Here is a 23,356-nt window from a genome sequence, read left to right as displayed (position 1 = left end):
ACCCTTTAAAGGTTTTGGAGAAATTTAAGGACACAAATTCTCTACTGTTTAGATGCAGCTTGTTGTTACAGCCATTCAAATTGCAAATTATACACGTGGCAGGATGATTGCTGATGCATTGTCAAGACTTAGATGAATAAACGAAGGCATTTGGTGATGGGAATAAACAGACATATAGGATGTAGGAGTGCATGTTTACAGTCAATGTAATGTATATCTGTTGTAGTGTACTAACGGAGTAAGATTAAGGGGTTTTAAAATGAAGCCATCTTTGTGTATTGATGGTTCTTTTTTTTAAGGGGTGATGATGCTGCCACTTCAAAAAGGTTATTGTCTTTTTCAAGAGAGGTTGTAAAGGCAGAGGTGCAGAAAAGTGTATTCTAACAATGGCAAAGGAGTGGCTAGTTCTCCCGGTTCAGGTGTTTTCTGGTTTCTTATCGTTGTGGCAGTGAGAGAAAGGTTCCATGCTTCAGCAGATGGTTCCTGACTGGCTTTCTCTCTGAAATGTCTCCTGGGTATCTTTGAATTTACCTTTTGCCAAGAGGTGTGTTGATGGGATGTGACAGGAATTGGAACAGCTCTTTAGTTAAGCTGCTTGACCGAGTTAGTTGGGTTTTCAAATAGTTGTTATTCTCAATCCTGTTTTCTTTTGTTCGCGTCTGAACCTGTAGTGTGTAAATAAATTCTGCTTTGCTTAAAGCCGAGTGGTTTGACCGGCTGCATCACACCTGGAACATCCACTTCACATCTGCCTTTTGAGTGAGGAAAAAGCAAGGGTCTGGGCTGCCTTCTTAACATATTTCGAGGACGGTCTAGCCTGGCCTACGACAGATGTCTGCTACCGTCTGAGAGGGACACTTGTCTCCAAGAGCTGCTGGTTATTCAAATGACCAGTGTGTAGGAAGAGACATGGAAATTGGACAACTACATTCTTTGAAGTTTGCATTATATAGAGACGGTGTGGGTTAAGCAGGCATTCTGCACACTTGCCTTCATTGCTCAGGCCTTTGAGTTGGGACGCCATGTCGGGGTTGTACAGGAATACTCTTCTGGAGTACTATGTCCAGTTCTGCCCTCCCTGTCACTGGAAGAACATTATTAAGCTGGAGAGGTTTCAGGATGTTGCCTGGTATGGAGGGTTTGAGTTCCAATGATGAGCTGGGACTTCCATCGCTTGAAGGTGAGGTTGAGAGATGACCTTGTAGAGGTTTATAAAATCACGAGGGGCACGGATAAGGTGAATGGCAGGTGTCTCCTACATCCTATAAGTCTGTTTACTCCCACCACCAAACATCTTCGTTTATTCTTCTAAGTCTTGACAATCATCTTGAGGCGGGGGGGGGTGATTTCAAGCCCATGTTCAGGCGAGAGGAGAAAGATTTTAAAAAGACATGAGGGACATCTTTTTCTTACACAAAGAGTGGTTAGTGTCTGGAATGAACATCCTGAAGAGGTGGTGAATGGAGGTATGGTTACAATGTTTAAAAAGCATTCAGATAATATATCAATAGGAAAGGTTTGGAGGGATATGGGCAGGTGGGACTAGTTTAGTTTGGGATTGTGGTCAGTGTGGACTGAAAGATCTATTTCCGTGCTCTACGGCTCTAGTACTGGAAAGAGAGTGGGTCTCCACCACACATACAGTGCCTGGGAAATGGCTTGAGTGACCCATAGATTGGGGGTGGGAAGGAGGGGGTAAACCATAGGCCTGGTTAAAATACCTGTGTGCGTGGACAACCCCCCAGCTGTACCCGCCAGGATCTGTGGGATTCAGCCCCAGCCCAGCATATCGAAGTAAAAAAGACTGGTTACTGTTCTCGCTTGTTGACCTCCTGTCCGAGTGCCAAGAGCAGATTCTCCAGAACGCGGAGATGTCAAATGCAGCCGCAGCAGACTAAGTGGAACGCTGAGGCAAATTTTGCAGGTTTAGGATTCTTTGGAAATGTTAAAAATAAAATCACGGATTGGGGGGGTATCACTGGCTGGGCCAGGATTTATTGACCTTGAGCCGCCATCTTGAACCGCTGCAGTCTGTGTGGTGTAGGGACCCCCCCCACACCGCGCTGCTCGGGACGGAGTCCCGGGATTCTGACCCAGCGACACTGAAGGAATGGCCGATATACTTCCAAGTCAGGACGGTGAGGGGCTCGGAGGGGAACCTGTAGGGGGTGGTATTCCCATGTATCTGGTGCCCCTTGTCCTTCCAGATGAAAATGGCTGTGGGTTTTGGAAGGTACCTTTGCAGGAAATCTGGCAAGTTGCTACAGCGGTAGATGGTTACACACTGGTACTACTGAGCGTCGGGGGTGGAGGGAGTGGATATTTGTGGATGTAGTGCCAGTCGAGCGGGGGCTGCTTTGCCCTTGGATGGTGTCGAGCTTCTCGAGTGTTGTTGGAACTGCCCCCCCATCCAGGGCAAGTGGGGACTATTCGATCACATACTCCTAACTTGGGCCTTGTTGACGTTGGGGAAAAGATTGGTGGGGGGGTCAAAAGGTGAGTTACCTGGTCTTGTAGCCACTGTGTTTACGTGGGGCTAGTCCAGTTCAATTTCTGGTCAATGATAACCCCCATTGATTGTGGTGGGGGAATTCAGTCAATATAGTTCTTGACTGTCAAGAGGGTTAGATTCTGTATTGTTGTAGATGATAACCCCCAGAATGTTGATAGTAGCAGACCCTTGGGTACAACAAGTCCGTGCCAAACACAATCCCAAACTAAACATTCCCTGCCTGCTTGCCTCTGGCACATATCTCTCCAGACCTTTCCTAGTCATTCTTATGTAGTTGAAGGCATGTACCTTTTAGAGACAATGAATGCTGTTCTGAACTGAGAGCTTACAAGCACCTGTGTATATGACTAGCTAGCAGTCTCTGAGTGTACAGGAAAATTTAAAAAAAATGTAACATTTGGCTGTGAAATGGATACTTTAGTTTTGGTTGCTGTTTGACAGCAATTCAAATGTAACCACTCAGTTTAAATTATACCCCAGGATACTAAAACCCAACCAAGTTTGAATTTATTGTTTTGCCAACATCGAACCAATGAGACCATCCGATGCTGGGGATATAAAAACGCAGGCATTTTGAAAATTGGAGACAGAGCAATTGCCATCAACACAGATCCAAGAAATTAAGGAAACATTCTCTCTCAAAGGTACCTTTTCATGTGAAACGTATTTGCGGTAAAAGGAAAGATGACGACCCAGGGAGATCTTCAGCTGAAGGAAGACAGACACCGGAGATGACAGCAGCTGTGTGGTTTTGAAATTAAGTTGATGTAATTTTAATAAGTGTTTTATTGGAACAGCATATTGTTATAGAGTTAGAGGCAGATTAATAAGCAGTTTAGAGAAAGGGGGGTTTAGAGTTGTGAATAGCTGTCGTTTAATGTTCACTTTCAGAGTTAAAAAATAAATCGATATATTTTCTTTAAATAGTGGAATTTGGGAGTTCTTGGTCACTCATATTTTAACAGCTTCATGAGACGAGGTGAGCTTTTCTGGCTGTATGGTTTAATTGAACAGGAGGGTTCACCGAACTGTCGTAACATCATGTTCCAAGTTCTACGCACTCAACTTTGTTTCTGTCGCCAGTGAGGCTACCCACACCGACGGAGCAACTGATGGAAGATTCATTCCAAACTGCAAAGCCTTACCTGCTCCAGCACAGAGTGGGCGAGGGGCTTCTCAGGAGCCATATTTGAGACGTCAGCCAGGTACGGCATGGGTGGTCCGTGCGGAAACTCATTCACGGACGTGTTGGCATGGGGAAAATCTGCCAAGCTTCCCTGGCTTGCATAGACAGCATCTGTTGAACATAGAGCGCGGTAGTGTCACCTTACCGAGGGCATCATTTGGAGGCATCGTAGAGCAAACACACACATAACCAAATACGTGTTATTCCTCTTCAAACTTGTCAAAACTGTGCTTGGGACTGGGGATTGTGAATTATTTGACACCAGTCAATTTCCAGATAGCAAACAAAATTCTGGGGTGGGGTGGAGTGGGGTGAGGGGGTGAAACAGCGGGGCTGGGGGAATGGGCTCTTGAGCAAATCGTAGAGTCAGACAAGCACAGAAACCCCATCGAGTTCACTCATGTCCTTGAGGGAAGGAAATCTGCTGTCCTTACCTGGTCCGGCCTACACGTGACTTCCAGAGCCACAGCGATGTGGTTGACTCTCACCTGCCCTCTGAACTGGCCACTGAGCAAGCCACTTTGTTGCATCAATCGCCAGAACATCACAACAAAGGAATGAAACCGGGCGGACCACCTGGCATTGGAACCAGAAAAGACGATGGCAAAAACACAGACAGCCCCGTGGACCACGCTAAACTCCTCCTTGCCAACATTTGGGGGGGGGGGGGGGGGGGGGAGGATGGTGGGCTAGTGCCAAAATTGGCAGAGCTGTCTCACAGTCTAGTCATTCTTACGGAATCAGAGATTACAATTAACAGGCCAGACACTACCATTACCATCCCTGGATTAGATTAGATTATTTACAGTGTGGAAACAGCCCCTTTGGCCCAACAAGTCCACACCGACCTGCCGAAGCGCAACCCACCCAGACCCATTCCCCTACATTTTACCCCTGCACCTAACACTATGGGCAATTTTAGCATGGCCAATTCACCCTAACCTGTACATCCCTGAGCACTATGGGTGATTTAGTATGGCCAATTCACCCTAACCTGCACATCCCTGAGCACTATGGGTAATTTAGCATGGCCAATCCACCCTGACCTGCACATTTTTGGACTGTGGAAGGAAACCAGAGCACCCGGAGGAAACCCACGCAGACACGGGGGAGAATGTGCAAACTCCACACAGACAGTCGCCTGAGGCAGGAATTGAACCCAGGTCTCTGGCGCTGTGAGGCAGCAGTGCTAGCCACTGCACCACCGTGCCATCCATATGTCCTGTCCCACCCGGCAGGATAGACCCAGCAGAGGTGGCAGCACACAGCAGGGAGGCTGCTGCCCTGGGAGTCCTTGACTCCTGACCCCTCTAAGTCTCATGGCTTCAGGTTAAACATGGGCGAGGAATCCTCTTCCTGGTTACCGCATGCCGTCCTCCTTCGGCTGATGAATCACTACCCCTCCATGTTGAACAACACTTGGAGGAAGCACTGAGGGTGGTTGTGGTTGTGGAGAGTCAGTCATTTCATCTCCAGGACATCTCTGCAAGAGTTCCTCAGGGTAGCGTCCTAGGCCCAACCATCTTCAGCTGCTTCTTCAATGACCTTCCCTCTGTCACAAGGTCAGACGTGGGGATGTTCGCCGATGATTGCACAGTGTTCAGCACCATTCGCGACTCCTCAGGTACTGAAGCAGTCTGTGTTCAAATGCAACAAGATCTGGGCAATATCCAGGCTTAGGCTGACACATGGCAAGCAACATTTGCGGCACACAAGTGCCAGGCTATGACCATTGCCAGTAAGAGACAATCTAACCAACGTCCCCTTGACATTCAATGGCATTTCCATCACTGAATCCCTTTCACTGTCAACATCTCCAACAAGAGAGAATCTAACCATCGCCCCCTTGACGTTCAACGGTGTTGCCATCACTGAATCCCCCACTGACAACATCCTTGGAGTTACCATTGACCAGAAACTCAACTGGACTCACCACATAAACACAATGGCTACAAGAGCAGGCCAGAAACCAGGGATACTGCAGCGAGTAACTCCCTTCCTGACTCCTGCCACAGCCTGTCCCCACCATTGACAAGGCCCAAGTCAGGAGGGTGTGATGGAATACTCCCCACTTGCCCTGGATGGGGTGGGCAGCTCCGACAACACTCGAGAAGCTCGACACCATCCAGGGACAAAGCAGCCCCCCGCTCGATTGTCCCCACACCCACAAACCCCCACTCCCTCCATCCCCCCCGACGCTCAGTAACAGCAGTGGGTACCATCTACAAGACGCACTGCAGCAACTCCCCCAGGCTCCTCAGACAGCACCTTCCAAACCCCACGGCCACTTCCATCAGGAAGGACAAGGGGGAGCAGGTACATGGGAACACCATCCCCCTGCAAGTTGCCCTGACTTGGAAATATATCGCCGTTCCTTCACAGTCGTTGGGTCAGAATCCTGGAATGCCCTCCCTAATGACATTGTGGGTCAACCCACAGCAAGTGGACTGCAGCGATTCAAGAAACCAGCTCACCAACCCCCCCCCCCCCCCGCCCCACCTTCTCAAGGGGCAAATAGGGATGGATTATCAATGCTGGCCCAGCCAGTGACATCCAAGTCCCACAAATGAATGATAAAAACAGACCCTTCAGTCCAACTCGTCCATCCCAATCACTATCCCAAACTTAACTCGTCCCATTTGCTCCATATCCCTCTAACCACTTCCTATCCATGTCCCCATCTGGATGCCTTTTAAATGCTGTCATTGTACCAGCCTCCACCACTTCCTCTGGCAGCTCATTCCATACACATACCACCCTCTGGGTGAAAAAGTTGGTCCCTTTTAAATCTTTCCCCTCTCACCTTAAACCTATGCCCCTCTACTTCTGGATCTCCCCTACCCCAGGGGGAAAAGACTTTGCCTATTTACCCTATCCATGCTTCCTCGTGATTTTATAAACCTCTATAAGGTCACCCCTCAGCCTCCGACGCTCCAGGGAAAACAGCCCCCAGCCTGTTCAGCCTCTCCCTGTAGCTCAAACCTTCCAGTCCCGATCAGCAGCTGATTTCCCACCCCACCGCTTTTGTATTTCCTGTTCAAGAGCGACACAGTGCCAAGAGTTGGAAGGTCCGACTGAGCAAAAGCGACGGCGGATGAGGCGTGAGTGACCACCCGAGAACGTGAGCTCGTGTTCGAGTGAACGTCAGTGGAAGATCAGCTGCTGATTTGACACGAGCCCACTCGGTGGTGCTGCTGTGACCCGTCAATACTATCAAGTGCTGCCCATAGTCCCAAGCTAACAAGACCCACGTTTCTCACCCTTTGTGTTCGATCGTACCAGCCTAATAGGTGACCGTCAGTCCTTGATTGCGATTTTCACAGCCTTGGCTTAACTGTGAACCTGGGTTGTTATCTTTCCAAGCTCCTGAAGGAGCATTGTGATTAGATGAGGTTAGAATCCCTACAGTGTGGAAACAGGCCTTTCGGCCCAACAAGTCCACACTGACCCGGGTTCAATTACAGCCGCGGGCGACTGTGTGGAGTTTGCATATTCTCCCCGTGTCTGCGTGGGTTTCCTCTGGGTGCTCCGGTTTCCTCCCACAATCCAAAAATGTGCAGGTTAGGGTGGATTGGCCGTGCTAGATTACCCAGTGTTCAGGGATGTGCAAGTTAGGGTGGATTGGCCGTGCTAAATTACCCATAGTGCTCAGGGATCTGCAGGTTAGGGTGGATTAGTCAGGGGTAAATGTAGAGTAATGGGGTTGGGGAATGGGGTGGGGCGGGACACTCTTCGGATGGCCGGTATGGACTCATTGGGCCAATAGGCCTGTTTCCACGCTGGAAGGATTCTATGAACTCTATGAATAATAAAGCAAGCTGCCAAAAGTGGCTATAAATCTTATTTTCTGTCAATCTGGTGCTAACGCCGATTGAGGTCAGCAAATGTGTATTGTATAAACGGAGGGTTTTCCTCTGCCTGGATACCCAGTTTACAAAACGTAGTCTCCAAAACAGTGCAGCGCAGTGCAGAGGATTCTGGGTGATCCAGTGCATGAAACACAGAACATTAGCTTATAAATGTCGCAAGCATTTTGACTTTACTGCCAAGGGTTGGAGTTTATAAACAGGGAAGCCTCGTTACATCAGTACAGGGTGTTGGTGAGGCACAACTGTGTACAGTTCCATTCCCTGTATTTAAGAAAGGATGGACTGGCATTGGAGGAGGTTTGAAAGGGATTCCTTCAGCTGATTCCTGGGAGGAAGGGGTTGCTTCACGATTTATCAAGAACCATTAGCCTTCATTCTTTCGAATTTAAAGACCGGGTGTGGTGATAGAACATGGAACAGTACAGCACAGGACCCTTTGGCTCACAGTGCCGTGCTGAGCATGACGCGAAATTAAACTTCTGCCCTTCTGCCTGCCCACCGTCCAATTCCCACTTCAGGAGAGGAGCCGAGCGGAGAGCAGTCTGTGAGAGGTTAGAAAGACGTACCTGGTGGATTTGAGCAGGAGCGAGTGGAGAGCATTCTGGGACGGTAAGAGGTTATAAAAACTGACCTGGCGGATTTGAGGCCTTCGCTCTGGGACCAGAGCTGAACAATAGCAAACGTTTTGAAGAAATGACGTTTTACACAACACTCAGGCAGATTTATTTAGTATGCAACTTACTAAGCCCTGGACAGAAACATGCTTTTACTTTTAAAAGGGTGTGTGCATTGAAGAGGAGAGACGAGAGGGTCGCGCAGAAGGTGGAATCAAACGTGAGGTTGGATGCAACGTGAGAGGACAGGCGGGGGATGTGGGACTGACACTGAAAGGAAGTCTGGGTCGGAAGCGACCCTTCCCTCTCTCTGAGACGTCGCAAACATTTCAGGTCAAAGGCTGGAAGAACACAGCGCTATTCCCATCGCAGGACGAGTGAGCTGCTTTAGGCCCGTCATCGGGGACGAATTGTATCCCTCGGTTGCCCGTCACACAGAAGGACAATCACGCTGCAGGAGCTTGCTGTGCTCTGCGATGGCTTGCGGTCACTGAGGGCGCTATATAAATGCAAGGTTTGCCTCGAAACCAGTATGTCCCTTCTGCGCACCTTATGCCTTTTTGTTTCGAGTTGTACATTCGCGGGGTGAGGACAGCACTGACGAGCCACAACATCCAATGCCCGCCCATCACTGGCCCAGGGCTGTCCGCCATATTGCCTGAGTGTCTTCGAGTCATGCGTGGGCCCAGTCCAGGCGAGGATTCCCTTCCTGAAAGGACGTTTGTGAACCGGGTGGGTTTTACCCTGAGAATCGACAATGGCCATCATTCGAATCAGCGCTCCAGCTTTTTACCCGGGGTCAAATTCCACCATCTGCGATAGCGGGATTAGAACCCGGCTCTCCCCAAGCCATTCCCCGGATTAATGCTAATCTAGCCGTCGGCATGTTGGCCGTACTTACTCTGATGAGGGTAGTCAGCGTGGTTGACGATGCCCCCTGGTGGCAGTGTCAGCGATGGGTACGGAGAGCTCCCCGGTCCCAGGGATGCAATCATCTGCATGACATTGGGCATGATGGTCTGGCCGGGGCTCATGGTCTTGCATCGCTTGGCCGCAGGCGCGTCGGGGTCACCTTTGACGTGTAGCTCCGGCGTCACCGGCACCGGCCTCCAGCTGCACGTCGGGTCGATTGTCACCTCTTCGAACTCGGTGCTGCGGGAGTGGGGGGGGGAGGAAGAGATCAGACAGACGCACGGGCGTGATGCAGCTTGCCAATGCACCGACCCTGTCCTTTCAGTAACAAGCTGACCACCGCCACAGGCCGGCCTGCAGCGTTCTCTGCCGCAGAGCGACCGTCAAGCGCTGAGTGTTTGCAAGAAGGCTGCAGGGCCGTACGGTGGGATCAGGTGGGACAGCAGGAACAGCCACAGAGGGGTCTGCTCCCTGCTCCCCGATTCCTTCATCCAAAACCCGCAAACTTTGGGGTTAGCTGCAAATGGCCCCAGTGCTTTTTTTTTTAAACCCCACATACACCCCTTTTTAACCAAGGTTGCGTCCGTTTAGGCGCAAATCCCTTGTGATTTTGGAGAGGATTTGTCACTCAGGGCTGGACGTTCGCTGGCTGAGCTGGACGGTCTGTTTCTCAGACGTTTCGTCACCGGTGCTCGGGAACATCGTCAGTGAGCCTCGGGTGAAGCGCTGGTGTTCTGCCTCGCTTCTCCGTCCTCGGCCTGTTGTGGTGGGTGGTGTCGGGCTCGGTTCTGTCTCTGAGAGGTTGGTAAATGGGGTCCAGGTCGACAGGTTTGTTGACGGAATTCCGGTTTGAATGCCTGGCCTCTGGGGATTCCCGTGCGTGTGTCTCTGTTTAGCCTGTCCCAGGATGGATGTGTTATTCCAGTCAAACTCTGAGCTGGTCATGTCTTCTGGTGTTTAGTTGGCGCTTTGGTGGCTAGTTTCCTGCCCGTCTGTCCGATGTAATGTTTGGTGCAGGCCTTGTATTCTGTATATGGTGGTCGTTCTGCTGATTGTTGCTACGGGAGTCCTTTAAATCCATCGGGAGCTGTTCCAGTGTGGGGGTAGGCCTGCCACAAGGGGCCGGAGTAGTCCGGTCATCAGACTTCAAAAAGCCTGATATCACCCACCACAACAGCCCAAGACACAGAAATAACGAGCACTTCACCGGGGGCTAACGTTTCCCGGCGCGGTGACAAAACAGGTCGGAGAACAAATCTCCCAGCTCAGCCAGCAACCTGATCTTCTGCAACTTTACAAACGTTGAGGCGCCGGAGGGATATTCCTCGATGTGGGGAGGGTTGGCTGACTGAGGGGAGGGGGGGGGGCGCTGCGGAAACGAATTTTTCCCGGAGCCCCATCCTCAGGCCACACTCGAGTTCGCTTGACACTTCTTCAGGTGACACCCACGCCCCCCCCTCCCCCCCCCCACCCTCAACCGTCACTGGGAGGCAACGGGAAACAACGGTGTGCCCGAACAGAGCAAACCGAGGCGCGGCTCCAAGTCCCCTCCTGCCTCCAGCGGCCTTAGAAAGCCCACGGCCAAGCATTCCGGAATATCGTGAGGGGGTGTTGGGGCCCCTTATCTAAGGAAGGATGCGCGGGCCTTGGAGGGGATCCCGGGGATGGTCGTACGAGGAGCGGGTCAGGATTATGGGGCCTGCACTCGATGGGGTTTCGAAGGGTGAAGGAGGTGGGTGGGGTTGGGGGGGGGGGGGGGGGAGGAATCCGACTGAGACTCATGGGAGGCCTGGGGAGCGTGGACGTGGGGGAAGATGCTTCCGCGAGAAGGAGAGAGGAGGACTCACGAGTGAAGGGATGACCCTTCCGAACTGAGAGCGGGGAGGAATTTCTTCAGCTGGAGGCTGGGGAGATCTGTGGAACTCGTTGCCGCAGAGAGCCGTGGAGGCCAAGTCATTGAGCGCAGCCGGGTCCTTGATTTGGTCAGGGGTTCAAGGGCCGCAGGCAGAAAAGGGTTCGGCAACATATCAGCCATGACCCGAATGGGCTGAACGGCCTAATTCTGCCCCTCTACCTTATGGTCGCCTTGCAGCAAGGGGTGAAAGTGGAGAGGGGGAAATGCGGTAGAGGGTGTTTTGGGGCTTCACATTATCTCCAGCCCTCTGCTGGCATGGAGGTTGGGTCACAGAGATGCTGTTTCGTGGAGGGCTGACAGTCCTGGTGTACCCCCCCCCGCGCCACCGCCCCATCGCGAAAAGACCACAGCGTCTGGGGCTCAGACGTCCGGGCCTTGTTACTAAAGGCGAGCGAGAGCAGCTCAAAATGCAACTTACTTTTGAATGGCCGCTAAGATGCCCCACATGTACTGATCGATCTCCAAGCCTTCCAGCAATGCCATCTTACTGTCAAAAGTGGACAGGAAAGTTACTGGAAGCCGACAGTAATTAAGAAAAAAAACACACATGCAAGATTACAAACCCCAAATTGACACAGCATCGATTTAGTTTTTCTTTCAAACTCTCAGCACCTTTTTCAAACTTGACTTGACCCGGTTTGTTACTGTCGCGTGTTACCCGGGTAAGTTCGTTTCGCCTGCTGCACAGCGGGGCGAGAGAACACAACGAGGAATAACAAAGGCACAGATCCAAACAGTCGGTTGGAAATTTGAGAGGGCCGTTCAGACGTCCGTTAAACAAGCAGGAAGCTGCTCTTGAGCCAGCTGGGGAGGACCTGGAATGGCCAAGTTGGCACAAACCCGGGTCACACTCTCCAGGCTTGTCCTCGAAAGACGGTGAAAACCGAGCCTCGGAATCTTCACCGGTTGGATTCTTGACGAGCAAGGGCTGAACGGGGCGGACACGTAGAGAGGCTGGACCCGCCCTGATTTGACTGGACGGTGGAGTGGGATGGAGGGGCTGAATGGCCTGACGCGAGAGATTTTATTTAACTTCTGCGCGGAAGAGGTCGGGAGATATTATAACCCGGTGGGGGGGGACGGGCGGGATGGGGTCTTTAATTGCCTACTCAAGAGGTGTCGGTGGAGTCCACGGATGGGACATTGGTTGGCGTGACAGAATGCACTGTGCGCACAACTCTGTTGTTTCAAAGCAGTGACGCATCCGGATAGGATGCTTTCTATGGCGCACCTATAAAAATTGGGAAGGCTCTTTACGGACGTGCCGAATTTCCTGAGCTTCCTGAGGCGTTGCCGCGCTTTCTTGACCGCTGCGTCCACGTGGGATGGACCAGAACAGATTGGTGACCGTCGCGCCCTGGAACTTAACCTTCCCGATAACCTCCACCTCAGTGGACACACGGGGGGAGGGGGGAGGGGGGGGGGCGCTCTCCACCTCACATCCTGATGCCAATGGCTGCCGTTGAAGAAGAGATTGTGATCTTTACACTCCCGCCCCTCTATCGCTTTCCTGTATTCTGTCTCCTCGTGGTTGCTTGACGTTGGCTTGAGATAAAACAACCCAAATGCGGACGAGTGGTGAGGGCCAAAGTGCGTTGGGGGAATGTGGGGAAGCGTACACTCAGTGTGGTCTTCTGACCCAGACCTGTACACGAGAGCCACCAGTCAATGGTGATGCTAACGGCATCTGAGACACCCACAATCCTGAGGGGTCATGGCAGAGGAGAGGTTGGAAGCTCTGTGGATCATGGCTGGATTTCGTTTTCTTCCCCATCCCCCTCGACATTTCCTGTTTGGGGGGAGGATCTAGAAAGGCCAAGATGCTTCAAGCCCACTCGTGTCAGACAGAGCCAGGGACTAGGGTCGCTCTCCAGGCCTTAGGAAGGAAGACGGTGAAAGCATAGCCTCGGAATCTTCACCGGTTGGATTCTCGACAAGCAAGGGATGAACTGGGCGGATATGGAGAGAAGCTGGATCCGCCCTGATCTGACTGAATGGTGGAGTGGGATGGAGGGGCTGAATGGCCTGACGCAAGCGATTTCATTTATCTGGTGTGTCCAGGGGCTTCCAAAAAGGTGCCAGGCCACAGAATAACGGGCAAGGTGTTTTCGAGACTTTATCTCAACTTGACTTTACCTCAACTCCAGAGTGGAAGAGGGGGATGGAGAGAAAGCTGGAAAAGAAACTCTTATGATTTTACACCACCAGCACTTGGCATGGCCTTACAAAGTCAAGAAAACCTAGTTGATTGATGGATTCCCAGGAGCATTCTGGGAGGGGAGATTAAATTAACGATATTCCCAAATGTTTGAGACAATAAGATGGAGTTGGAATTTAAGGGTCTTGGCAGGGGAAGTGTTGCAGAGGGATAATTCCCTGAGCTTGGGCAGCTCAAACCAACTGGGGTTGTCACCTGTCGGAGGGCAGCCATTTTGGACTGTGAACCGTTGACACCGCCAATCCCAGAAGGCCAGGCGGACTCAGTTCGGTAAATTCCTACCGGAGATCAGTCACCTCCAGTGGCTATGGATTCGTGTTCGAGAGCATTGCAAGGCACGGGGGAGACAATTGAGGCATTTTGTTCCTATCAAAAGGAAACAGGAGCAAAGAACTTACTTGCACACTGGGCATCGCCAGGTTCCTCGGTCACAATTCAACTGTAAATAAGACTCCAGGTCGAAACACTGGTAAAGACAGAGACAGCAGTGTCAGGCTGATTTATCCCACACCATCATTACCCACTTGAGAGACTCTTTGACAGTAAAAACACCTTTATCGATCACCTGAAGTGAAAGCGGATTTTGGCACAGACTGTATTCCAACCACTTTGGGCAGAACGCAGTCAGCGCGGGTACAAACTGATTTCATGTCTGAACAGAGACCTCTCGCCTCACTCTCGCTATTAGAATCGATCCGACTGTGTTTACTTGGAATCAGAGGCCAGATGGTAACCAGAAAACTGCTCAAATGGTCTGATTACAGCTCCCTGATTGTTTGTCCTGGGGTTTATCACAGAATCAGAATCCCTGCACTGTGGCCATTCAGCCCATTAAGTCCACACAGACCCTCCGAACAGCATCCCACCCAACTCTACCCGCTTACTGTGTCCCTGTAACCCTGCAATACACCCCCCCGCCCACCAAGGCTAACCCACCCTAACCTGCACATCCCTGAGCACTATGGGTAATTTAGCATGGCCAATCCACCCTAACCTGCACATCCCTGAGCACTATGGGTAATTTAGCATGGCCAATCCACCCTAACCTGCACATCCCTGAGCATTATGGGTAATTTAGCATGGCCAATCCACCCTAACCTGCACATCCCTGGGCACTATGGGTAATTTAGCACGGCCAATCCACCCTAACCTGCACATCCCTGAGCACTACGGGTAATTTAGCACGGCCAATCCACCCTAACCTGCACACCCCTGAACACTATGGGTAATTTAGCATGGCCAATCCACCCTAACCTGCACATCCCTGAGCACTATGGGTAACTTAGCATGGCCAAACCATCCTAACCTGCACACATCCCTGGACTGTAGGAGGAAACCGGAGCACCCGGAGGAAACCCACACACAGACATTGGGGGGGGGGGGGGGAGAATGTGCAAACTCCACACACAGACACACAGTCAGCCGAGGGTGGAATCGAACCTTGGTGCTGGGAGGTAGCAGTGCTAACCACTGAGCCACCGTGCCGTCCACGTTAAGCGAATGGCAACTGGTCAGGAGTTAGTGTTCACAGGCTGGTTTGACCAGGTATCCAAAGACATGCTCAGTCACACCCAGCCTTAGTCTCTTGCCTTCTTTGCTCCTTTCCATTTGACAATTTTCTCCCTCCTTGCTCCAATAATGTACCTTACGTGTCGACACCTTCTCCACTACAGATGTGGAATAATGTGAACAAATACTCAAGACAAATACACAGCAGTCTGCACAAACTGTTTCCTTCAGAGCAGACCTGCACATTATTACTAACCTGGGGAGCAGCTCAGAGGCTGGGAATCCTGCAGCGAGTAACTCCCCTCCTGACTCCCCCCCCAAAGCCTGTCCCCACCATCGACAAGGCCCAAGTCAGGAGGGGGTGAGGGAACACTCCCCACTTGCCCTGGATAGGGATGGGGATGGGGGGGGGGGGGCAGCTCCAACAACACTTGAGAAGCTCGACACCATCCAGGGACAAAGCAGCCCCCCGCTCGATTGTCCCCACACCCACAAACCCCCCACTCCCTCCACCCCCCCGACGCTCAGTAACAGCAGTGGGTACCATCTACAAGACACACTGCAGCAACTCCCCCAGGCTCCTCAGACAGCACCTTCCAAACCCCACGGCCACTTCCATCGGGAAGGACAAGGGGCAGCAGGTACATGGGAACACCACCCCCCTGCACGTTCCCCACCGAGCCCCTCACCGTCCTGACTTGGAAATCTATCAACTGTTCCTTCAGTGTCACTGGGTCAGAATCCTGGGACTCTCTCCCTGAGGGCTCTGTGTGAGGGGGGGGTCCCTGCAACACACAGGGTTCAAGATGGCGGCTCAACCCCACCTTTGCAAGGGGGGGGTGGGGGTGGGAATGTGGGCCCAGCCCACATCCCCAAGGCAGCAGTGTAGGGGCAGAGCGTCCTGACCTGGATGTGTTTACAAGCCTGGCCCCTTGCAGGCAGCTGGATCTGTCTGTATGTGATCGAGCACTTCAGAGAGACTCTCATGGCTGTCTGCTCCACCACGTCCTCCCCGGTCAGCCCCGGGTTCCCGGCCGAGATCGCTCCGCCGCCGCTGAAATGGCGCTTGACTGCAGCGGGCAGAAAGATGGAGGAATGTTTACCGCTGGGCGGGGTGCGCGCGGGCTGCTCAACGGGACCCCATCCCCACCCCACCCCCACCCCCACCCCCCATCCCCCACCCCACCCCCATCCCCAACCCCCACCCCCAACCCCCACCCCCCAACCCCCACCCCATCCCCCACCCCCCAACCCCCACCCCCATCCCCACCCCCATCCCCATCCCCATCTCCATCCCCCACCCCCATCCCCCATCCCCCATCCCCCATCCCCAACCCCCAACCCCCATCCCCCATCCCCATTCCCATCCCCCATCCACAACCCCTATCCCCATCCCCCACCCCCACCCCCCAACCCCATCCCCATCCCCCCCCACCCCCCCATCCCCACACCCACCCCCACCCCCATCCCCATCCCCCACCCCCCAACCCCATCCCCACCCTCATCCCCATCCCCCACCCCCCATCACCATCCCCACCCTCATCCCCATCCCCCACCCCCATCCCCATCCCCCACCCTCATCCCCATCCCCCACCCCCCATCACCATCCCCACCCTCATCCCCATCCCCCACCCCCATCCCCATCCCCCACCCCCATCCCCCACCCCCACACCCACCCCCATCCCCATCCCCCATCCCCCACCCCCACACCCACCCCCATCCCCATCCAACCCCCCCATCCCCATCCCCATCCCCCACCCCCATCCCCATCCCCCACCCCCCACCCCCCACCCCCATCCCCCACCCCCCATCCCCACCCCCACCCTCATCCCCACCCCCACCCTCATCCCCATCCCCCACCCCCCCCATCCCCATCCCCATCCCCACCCTCATCCCCATCCCCCACCCCCCATCCCCATCCCCCACCCCGGGTCAGTAACGGATGAACACACCTCGACTGGGAAATACAGGCTCGTCAACAAACGGGCAGTCAGGGGGGATAATAAACAGTGAGCCCATGGGGGGAGAGTGAGAGAGAGAGAGAGACAGAGGGAGACAGAGAGAGAGAGAGAGACGGAAGAGAGGGAGAGACAGAGAGAGCGACAGAGAGAGATAGAGAGACAGAAAGAGACACACAGAGAGTGGGAGACAGAAAGAGACTCAGAGACAGAGAGAAAGAGACTCAGAGACAGACAGAAAGAGATACAGAGAGAGAGACACAGAGAGAGAGACAGGCAGAGAGAGAGAGAGAGAGACAGAGAGAGAGAGAGACAGCGAGAGACAGGCAGAGAGAGAGAGATAGAGCAACAGAGAGATAGAGAGACATAGAGAGAGAGAGACAGAAGAGAGGGAGAGACAGAGAGCGACAGAGAGAGATAGAGACAGAAAGAGACACAGAGACAGAGAGAAAGAGAGAGACAGAAAGAGAGAGAGAGAGAGAGACAGAGAGAGAGACAGAGAGAGGGGGGGATTGTTGGATGTGAAAATGGCCAAATGGCAAGTTGGTAAAAATCCTTGTTCATATGTGCCTGCCTAACAGAGGGAAACACACACACTCACAGACACACACTCTCATAGAGACACACACACACACACTCACAGAGACACACTCACAGAGACACATACACAAACACTCTCACAGAGACACACACTCACACACACTCTCATAGAGACACATACACTCTGAGACACACACACAGACACATACACTCTCATAGAGACACACACACAGACACATACACACACACACTCTCATAGAGACACACACACACTCACACAGAGACACACACTCTCATAGAGACACATACACTCTGAGACACACACACAGACACATACACTCTCAGAGACACACACACACACACTCAGAGACACACACACTGTCACATTCTCAGAGAGACACACACACTCATAGAGACACACACACAGAGACACATACACACACACTCTCACAGATACACACACACAGACACACAGAGACACACACACACTCTTATAGAGACACACACACTCACAGAGACACACACACAGACACATACACACACTCTCATTGAGACACACACACTCAGAGACACACACACACACTCACTCTCACATACATACACACACTCAGAGACACACACACTCACACACCACACTCACAGAGACACACACACTGTCACATTCTCAGAGAGACACACACACTCATAGAGACACACACCCACAGAGACACATACACACACACTCTCACAGAGACACACACACAGACACATAGAGACACACACACACTCTCACAGAGACACACACAGACACACACACACTCTTATAGAGACACACACACTCACAGAGACACACACAGAGACACATACACACTCTCATTGAGACACACACACTCAGAGACACACACACACACACTCACTCTCACATACATACACACACTCAGAGACACACACACTCACACACCACACTCACAGAGACACATACACTGTCACATTCTCAGAGAGACACACACACTCATAGAGACACACACCCACAGAGACACATACACACACACTCTCACAGAGACACACACACACTCACAGAGACACACACAGACACATACACACTCACAGAGACACATACACAGACACACACACTCAGAGACACACTCACTCTCACACACTCACTCTCACACACATACACACACTCAGAGACACACACACACCACACTCACAGAGACACACACACTCACACACGTGCGCACACACACACACATGCCTGAAGAACGTGGAGTACTCACTTTTTGCGATGCAGTGTTCAGCAGGTAGCAATCTCTTTTTCAGGAGGCCTTGCAGCACTGACCGAACAGAGGGTCTGTGTACCAACTGCAGCACAAACAGATGGGACTGCATGGAGGGTTGGAGGGAAAGCACAATGTCAGTCAGTTTGACAGTGGGAGAGCTAATTCATAGACTCATAGTGAGGGACAGCTCAGAACCAGACCCTTCTGCCCAACTCGTCCATGCTGACCCAGATATCCCAACCCAATCCAGTACCATTTGCCAGCACCCGGCCCATATCCCTCCAAACCCTTCCTATTCATGTCCCCATCCAGACGCTTTTTAAATGTTGTCATTGTACCAGCCTCCACCACATCCTCTGGCAGCTCATTCCATACACGTACCACCCTCTGCGTGAAAAAGTTGCCCCTCAGGTCTCTTTTATATCTTTCCCCTCTCACCTTAAACCTCAGCCCCTTGAGTTCTGGACACCCCCACCGCAGGGGAAAAGACTTTGTTTATTCATGCCCATCGTGATTTTATAAACCTCTATAAGGTCATCCCTCATTTCCTGTGGCGTTGTCAACACAGGACGTGACATCACCAACCCAAGGAAACCTAAACACATAAATAGAAAGTGGGATAAAACACCAGTGCTTCACTGCAGGCTCCCTGATGATGTTACTCAATGTAGGGTCAAAATGTCTGGAAGTGAACCTTCCATCTCAGCGAGCGAACCTACATCCAGAACCTCAACCTGAGCTACAAATCTTCTCAAAACTCACTCTGCTATCAAATTCCTCTCCATCTAAACCCTTAACACTATGGCAGTCCCAGTCGATGTTTGGGAAGTTAAAATCGCCTACCATAACCACCCTATTATTCTTACAGATAGCTGAGATCTCCTTACAAGTTTGTTTCTCAATTTCCCTCTGACTATTGGGGGGTCTATAATACAATCCCAATAAGGTGATCATCCCTTTCTTATTTCTCAGTTCCACCCAAATAACTTCCCTGGATATACATCCAGGAATATCCTCCCTCAGCACAGCTGGAATGTCAAAAACGCCACTCCCCTCCTCTCTTGCCTCCCTTTCTATCCTTCCTGTAGCATTTGTATCCTGGAACATTAAGCTGCCAGTCCTGCCCATCCCTGAGCCATGTTTCCGTAATTGCTGTGATATCCCAGTCCCATGTTCCTAACAATGCCCTGAGTTCATCTGCCTTCCCTGTTAGGCCTCTTGCATTGAAGTAAAAGCAGCTTAACCTGCAGACCTCTCCAGGCCTAGCAGTGACCAGAAGCCTGTTTTACTGGGCCTCTACTGATGTGACACGGGCCTACCCTCTTTGTGGTGACAAAACACCGCAGAATTTCACCAACCACCGTCCACAGCAGCTGAGAGAAGTGTTTGTCAGATCTGAGCTGGTTTCAACTCTTCCAAAAATGCAATTAAAAAAACGCAAAGGGGTTTCGCTCAAGCACATCAGGCGCTATTGAAAGGTGTTCTCTTTCTCTTCAAAATGTCCCACCCCCTCATTGGGACCGTGGGCTGATCGTCCGTCTCTGGCCGTTCCCACTTCCCCCCGACCCCCGTCCTTTGTCCTAAGAACTATATCCAACTTCTTCCTGAAAAACACTCAATGCTGCACTTCCCGTGACAGAGATTACCACAGGATCCCTCGCGCTCTGGGTTTTTCCTAATTTCTCAGTCCTTACCTTTGACTGTCCACCTCTCTTCCCCAACTGCTCGCTGTTTGGATAATAATCTGCCCTCCCATTTCTGCTCCCAGAGTGAACACCCTCACTGTATCTGCCTTGTATGGACCCTCTCACTCAACTTGCATCCTCCCCACAGCTCGCCCTCCCACCCAAGTCTGTGAGATCTGCAAACTCCTGTCCCTCAGGATTCCCTCCTACAACTTTCCCACCACCGATGTCAGGCCCACTGGTCTATAGCTCCCTGACTTGTCTTTACTGCCCTTCTTAAACAGTGGCACCACGTTTGCCAACCTCCCGTCTCCCGGCACCTCGATGATAGAAATATCTCGGCAAGAGGCCCAGCAATCACTTCTCTGGCTTCCCACAGAGTTCCAGGGTACACCTGATCAGGTCCTGGGGATTTATCCACTTTTATGCGTTTCAAGACATCCAGCGCTTCCTCGTTTGTTATACGGACATTTTTCGAGATGTCACCATCTATTTCCCCTCATTCGATATCTTCCATGTCCTTCTCCTCAGTAAACACCGATGCAAAATACTCGTTTAGTATCTCCCCCATCTCCTGCAGCTCCACACAAAGGCCGATCTTTGGAGGGGCCCTATTCTCTAGGAGAAAGTGAGGACGGCAGATGCTGGAGATCAGAGCTGCAAAATGTGTTGCTAGAAAAGCGCAGCAGGTCAGGCAGCATCCAAGGAGCAGGAGAATCGACGTCTCGGGCATCAGCCCTAGTTACCCTTTTATCCTTAATGCATTTATACAATCCTTTTGGATTCTCCTTAACGCTATTTGCCAAAGCTATCTTGAGTCCTCTTTTTGCCCTCCTAACTTCTTTCTTAAGTATACTCCTACTGCCTTTATACTCTTCGTCTTCGAAGGATTCACTCAATCTCTGCTGTCTATACCTGACATATGCTTCCTTCTTTTTCTTAACCAAACCCCTCAATGTCTTTAGTCATCCAGCATTCCCTACTGCGAAACATCCCCAATTTGTGAACCACTAGCTGAGATTTAACTTTACCAAAAGGATGTGGACGCAGGGGGTGCAGGGGAGGTTCACCAGGATGCTGCCTGGTGTGGAGGGAGCTAGCTATGAAGAGAGGTTGAGGAGATTAGGATTATTTTCATTAAAATGACGGAGGTTAAGGGGGGGACCTGATTGAGGTCTACAAAATCATTGGAGGTACAGACAGAGTGGATAGCAAGAGGCTGTTTCCCCAGAGTGGGAGGGGGGTGCTCAATTACTGGGGGTCATGGGTTCAAGGTGAGAGGGGAAAAGTTTAAGGGAGATATTGGGTGGCAAGATCTTTACACAGAGGGTGCCAGGTTTTTTTAATCCTGAGTTTTTTTTTGTAGAAGAGAGGTTTTAAGACAGACTGATTGAGCTGTCTACTGAGAAAGCCAGTAAACAGCTTTTGAGGCCTTGGGCTTTTTAAAAAAAAAAGTTGAAACAATAGACGCAGCCTGAATGGGTGCGGCCAGCTCTCACAGACCAGGATTTGCTTGCCGGCGGAGGTGGTAGAGGCAGGCAGGATAGCCTCATTTCCAGTCAGAGACACAAATGGGCAGGGAGCAGAGGGATACAGACCCTCAGAAAATAGGCGACAGGTTTAGGTGGAGGACCTGGTACGGCGCAGGAGGGCCGAAGGGCCTGTTCCTGTTCTGGAATGATCTTTCTTCTTGGTTTTCTGTGGTGCGATATGGATCACTCACCGAGTGACATTCGGCATTAATCCAGCAGGTGATGAGGGTGAATAGAAAGGGAGAAAGGAATGTCAATTTGTCTGTGCTGTGGGAGGGAGAGGGTCTGGCCTGTGAGCTGACATGACTGCGAGTGTTGTGTTACAGCCCAGCCCAAGCCCCCTCAAAATACATAAAGGAGGTAGCCTAGATCCTAACACCTTCCTTATTTAAAACACAGATGTAAAATATTGTGTTTCAGACGCAATTCAATTGGTCAAACGACTCAACGTTAAGCAAAACCCCATTTATTCAACCACTATCGTTCAAGGTATGACAACTCTATTGCAAAACGTAACAGAATAACGTATATGATTAATATTCCTAATTCCCTAACAAAATAAAACAAAGAAAGAAATATAAATGCGAGGTGCTGCATTTTGGGAAAGCAAATCTTAGCAGGTCTTATACACTTAATGGAAAGGTCCGAGGGAGTGTTGCTGAACAAAGAGACCTTGGAGTGCAGGTTCATAGCTCCTTGAAAGTGGAGTCACAGGTAGATAGGATAGTGAAGAAGGCGTTTGGTATGCTTTCCTTTATTGGTCAGAGTATTGAGTACAGGAGTTGGGAGGTCATGTTGCGGCTGTACAGGACATTGGTTAGGCCACTGTTGGAATATTGCGTGCAATTCTGGTCTCCTTCCTATCGGAAAGATGTTGTGAAAGGGTTCAGAAAAGATTGACAAGGATGTTGCCAGGGTTGGAGGATCTGAGCTACAGGGAGAGGCTGAACAGACTGGGGCTGTTTTCCCTGGAGCGTCGGAGGCTGAGGGGTGACCTTATAGAGGTTTACAACATCATGAAGGGGCATGGATAGGGTAAATAGAGAAAGTCTTTTCCCTGGGGTCGGGGAGTCCAGAACTAGAGGGGCATAGGTTTAGGGTGAGAGGGGAAAGATTGAAAAGGGACCTAAGGGGCAATGTTTTCACACAGAGGGTGGTACGTGTATGGAATGAGCTGCCAGAGGAAGTGGTGGAGGCTGGTACAATTGCAACATTTAAGAGGCATTTGGATGGGTGTATGAATAGGAAGGGTTTGGAGGGATATAGGCCGGGTGCTGGCAGGTGGGACTAGATTGGGTTGGGATATCTGGGTCAGCATGGACGGGTTGGACCGAAGGGTCTGTTTCTGTGCTGTATATCTCCGTGACTCGAATAACTTAGAAACCTTAACAGAATAACAAATACAGCTGGTATTAGGAATATTAACTGTAACAGAGAGAAGGAAAAGATCGATTCGACTTTTACAAAACTCTCACTGGGCGTAAAAACTAAAGTAAAACTAGAAATCCCAGTCTGTGAGAGCTGGCCAAACCCATTCAGGCTGCATCTATTGTTTCAACGTTCTTTTAAAAAAACCTGAATCCTCAAAAGCTGTTTACTGGCTTTCTTATTAGACAACTCAATCGGTCTGTCTTAAAACCTCCCTTC

At 51.3% G+C, this 23,356-nt stretch overlaps 1 protein-coding gene across 4 annotated transcripts in view; it reads right to left on the bottom strand.

Moving 5' to 3' along the window:
- The window catches only part of LOC140459806 (zinc finger MIZ domain-containing protein 1-like), a 96,208-nt gene that overhangs the window by 15,031 nt on the left and 57,821 nt on the right, over positions 1-23,356 (bottom strand). For all 4 annotated transcript variants that reach the window (XR_011953871.1, XM_072554336.1, XM_072554335.1 and 1 more), the window contains 6 exons: positions 18,490-18,595; positions 15,642-15,805; positions 13,625-13,692; positions 11,427-11,495; positions 9,083-9,333; positions 3,658-3,809 (listed from right to left, as the gene is read on the bottom strand). Coding sequence is in view for 3 of the 4 variants with exons in the window: in XM_072554336.1 (XP_072410437.1) it covers positions 3,658-3,809; positions 9,083-9,333; positions 11,427-11,495; positions 13,625-13,692; positions 15,642-15,805; positions 18,490-18,595 (810 nt within the window). In the remaining variant the exon portion in view is untranslated. The remainder of the gene's footprint in view (positions 1-3,657; positions 3,810-9,082; positions 9,334-11,426; positions 11,496-13,624; positions 13,693-15,641; positions 15,806-18,489; positions 18,596-23,356) is intronic.

Source organism: Chiloscyllium punctatum, chromosome 35 (assembly GCF_047496795.1).
Source record: "Chiloscyllium punctatum isolate Juve2018m chromosome 35, sChiPun1.3, whole genome shotgun sequence".
In the NCBI taxonomy this organism is placed as follows: Eukaryota; Metazoa; Chordata; class Chondrichthyes; order Orectolobiformes; family Hemiscylliidae; genus Chiloscyllium; species Chiloscyllium punctatum.
Note: the sequence above shows the minus strand (reverse complement) of the source record. Positions and strands in the feature narration are given on the sequence as shown.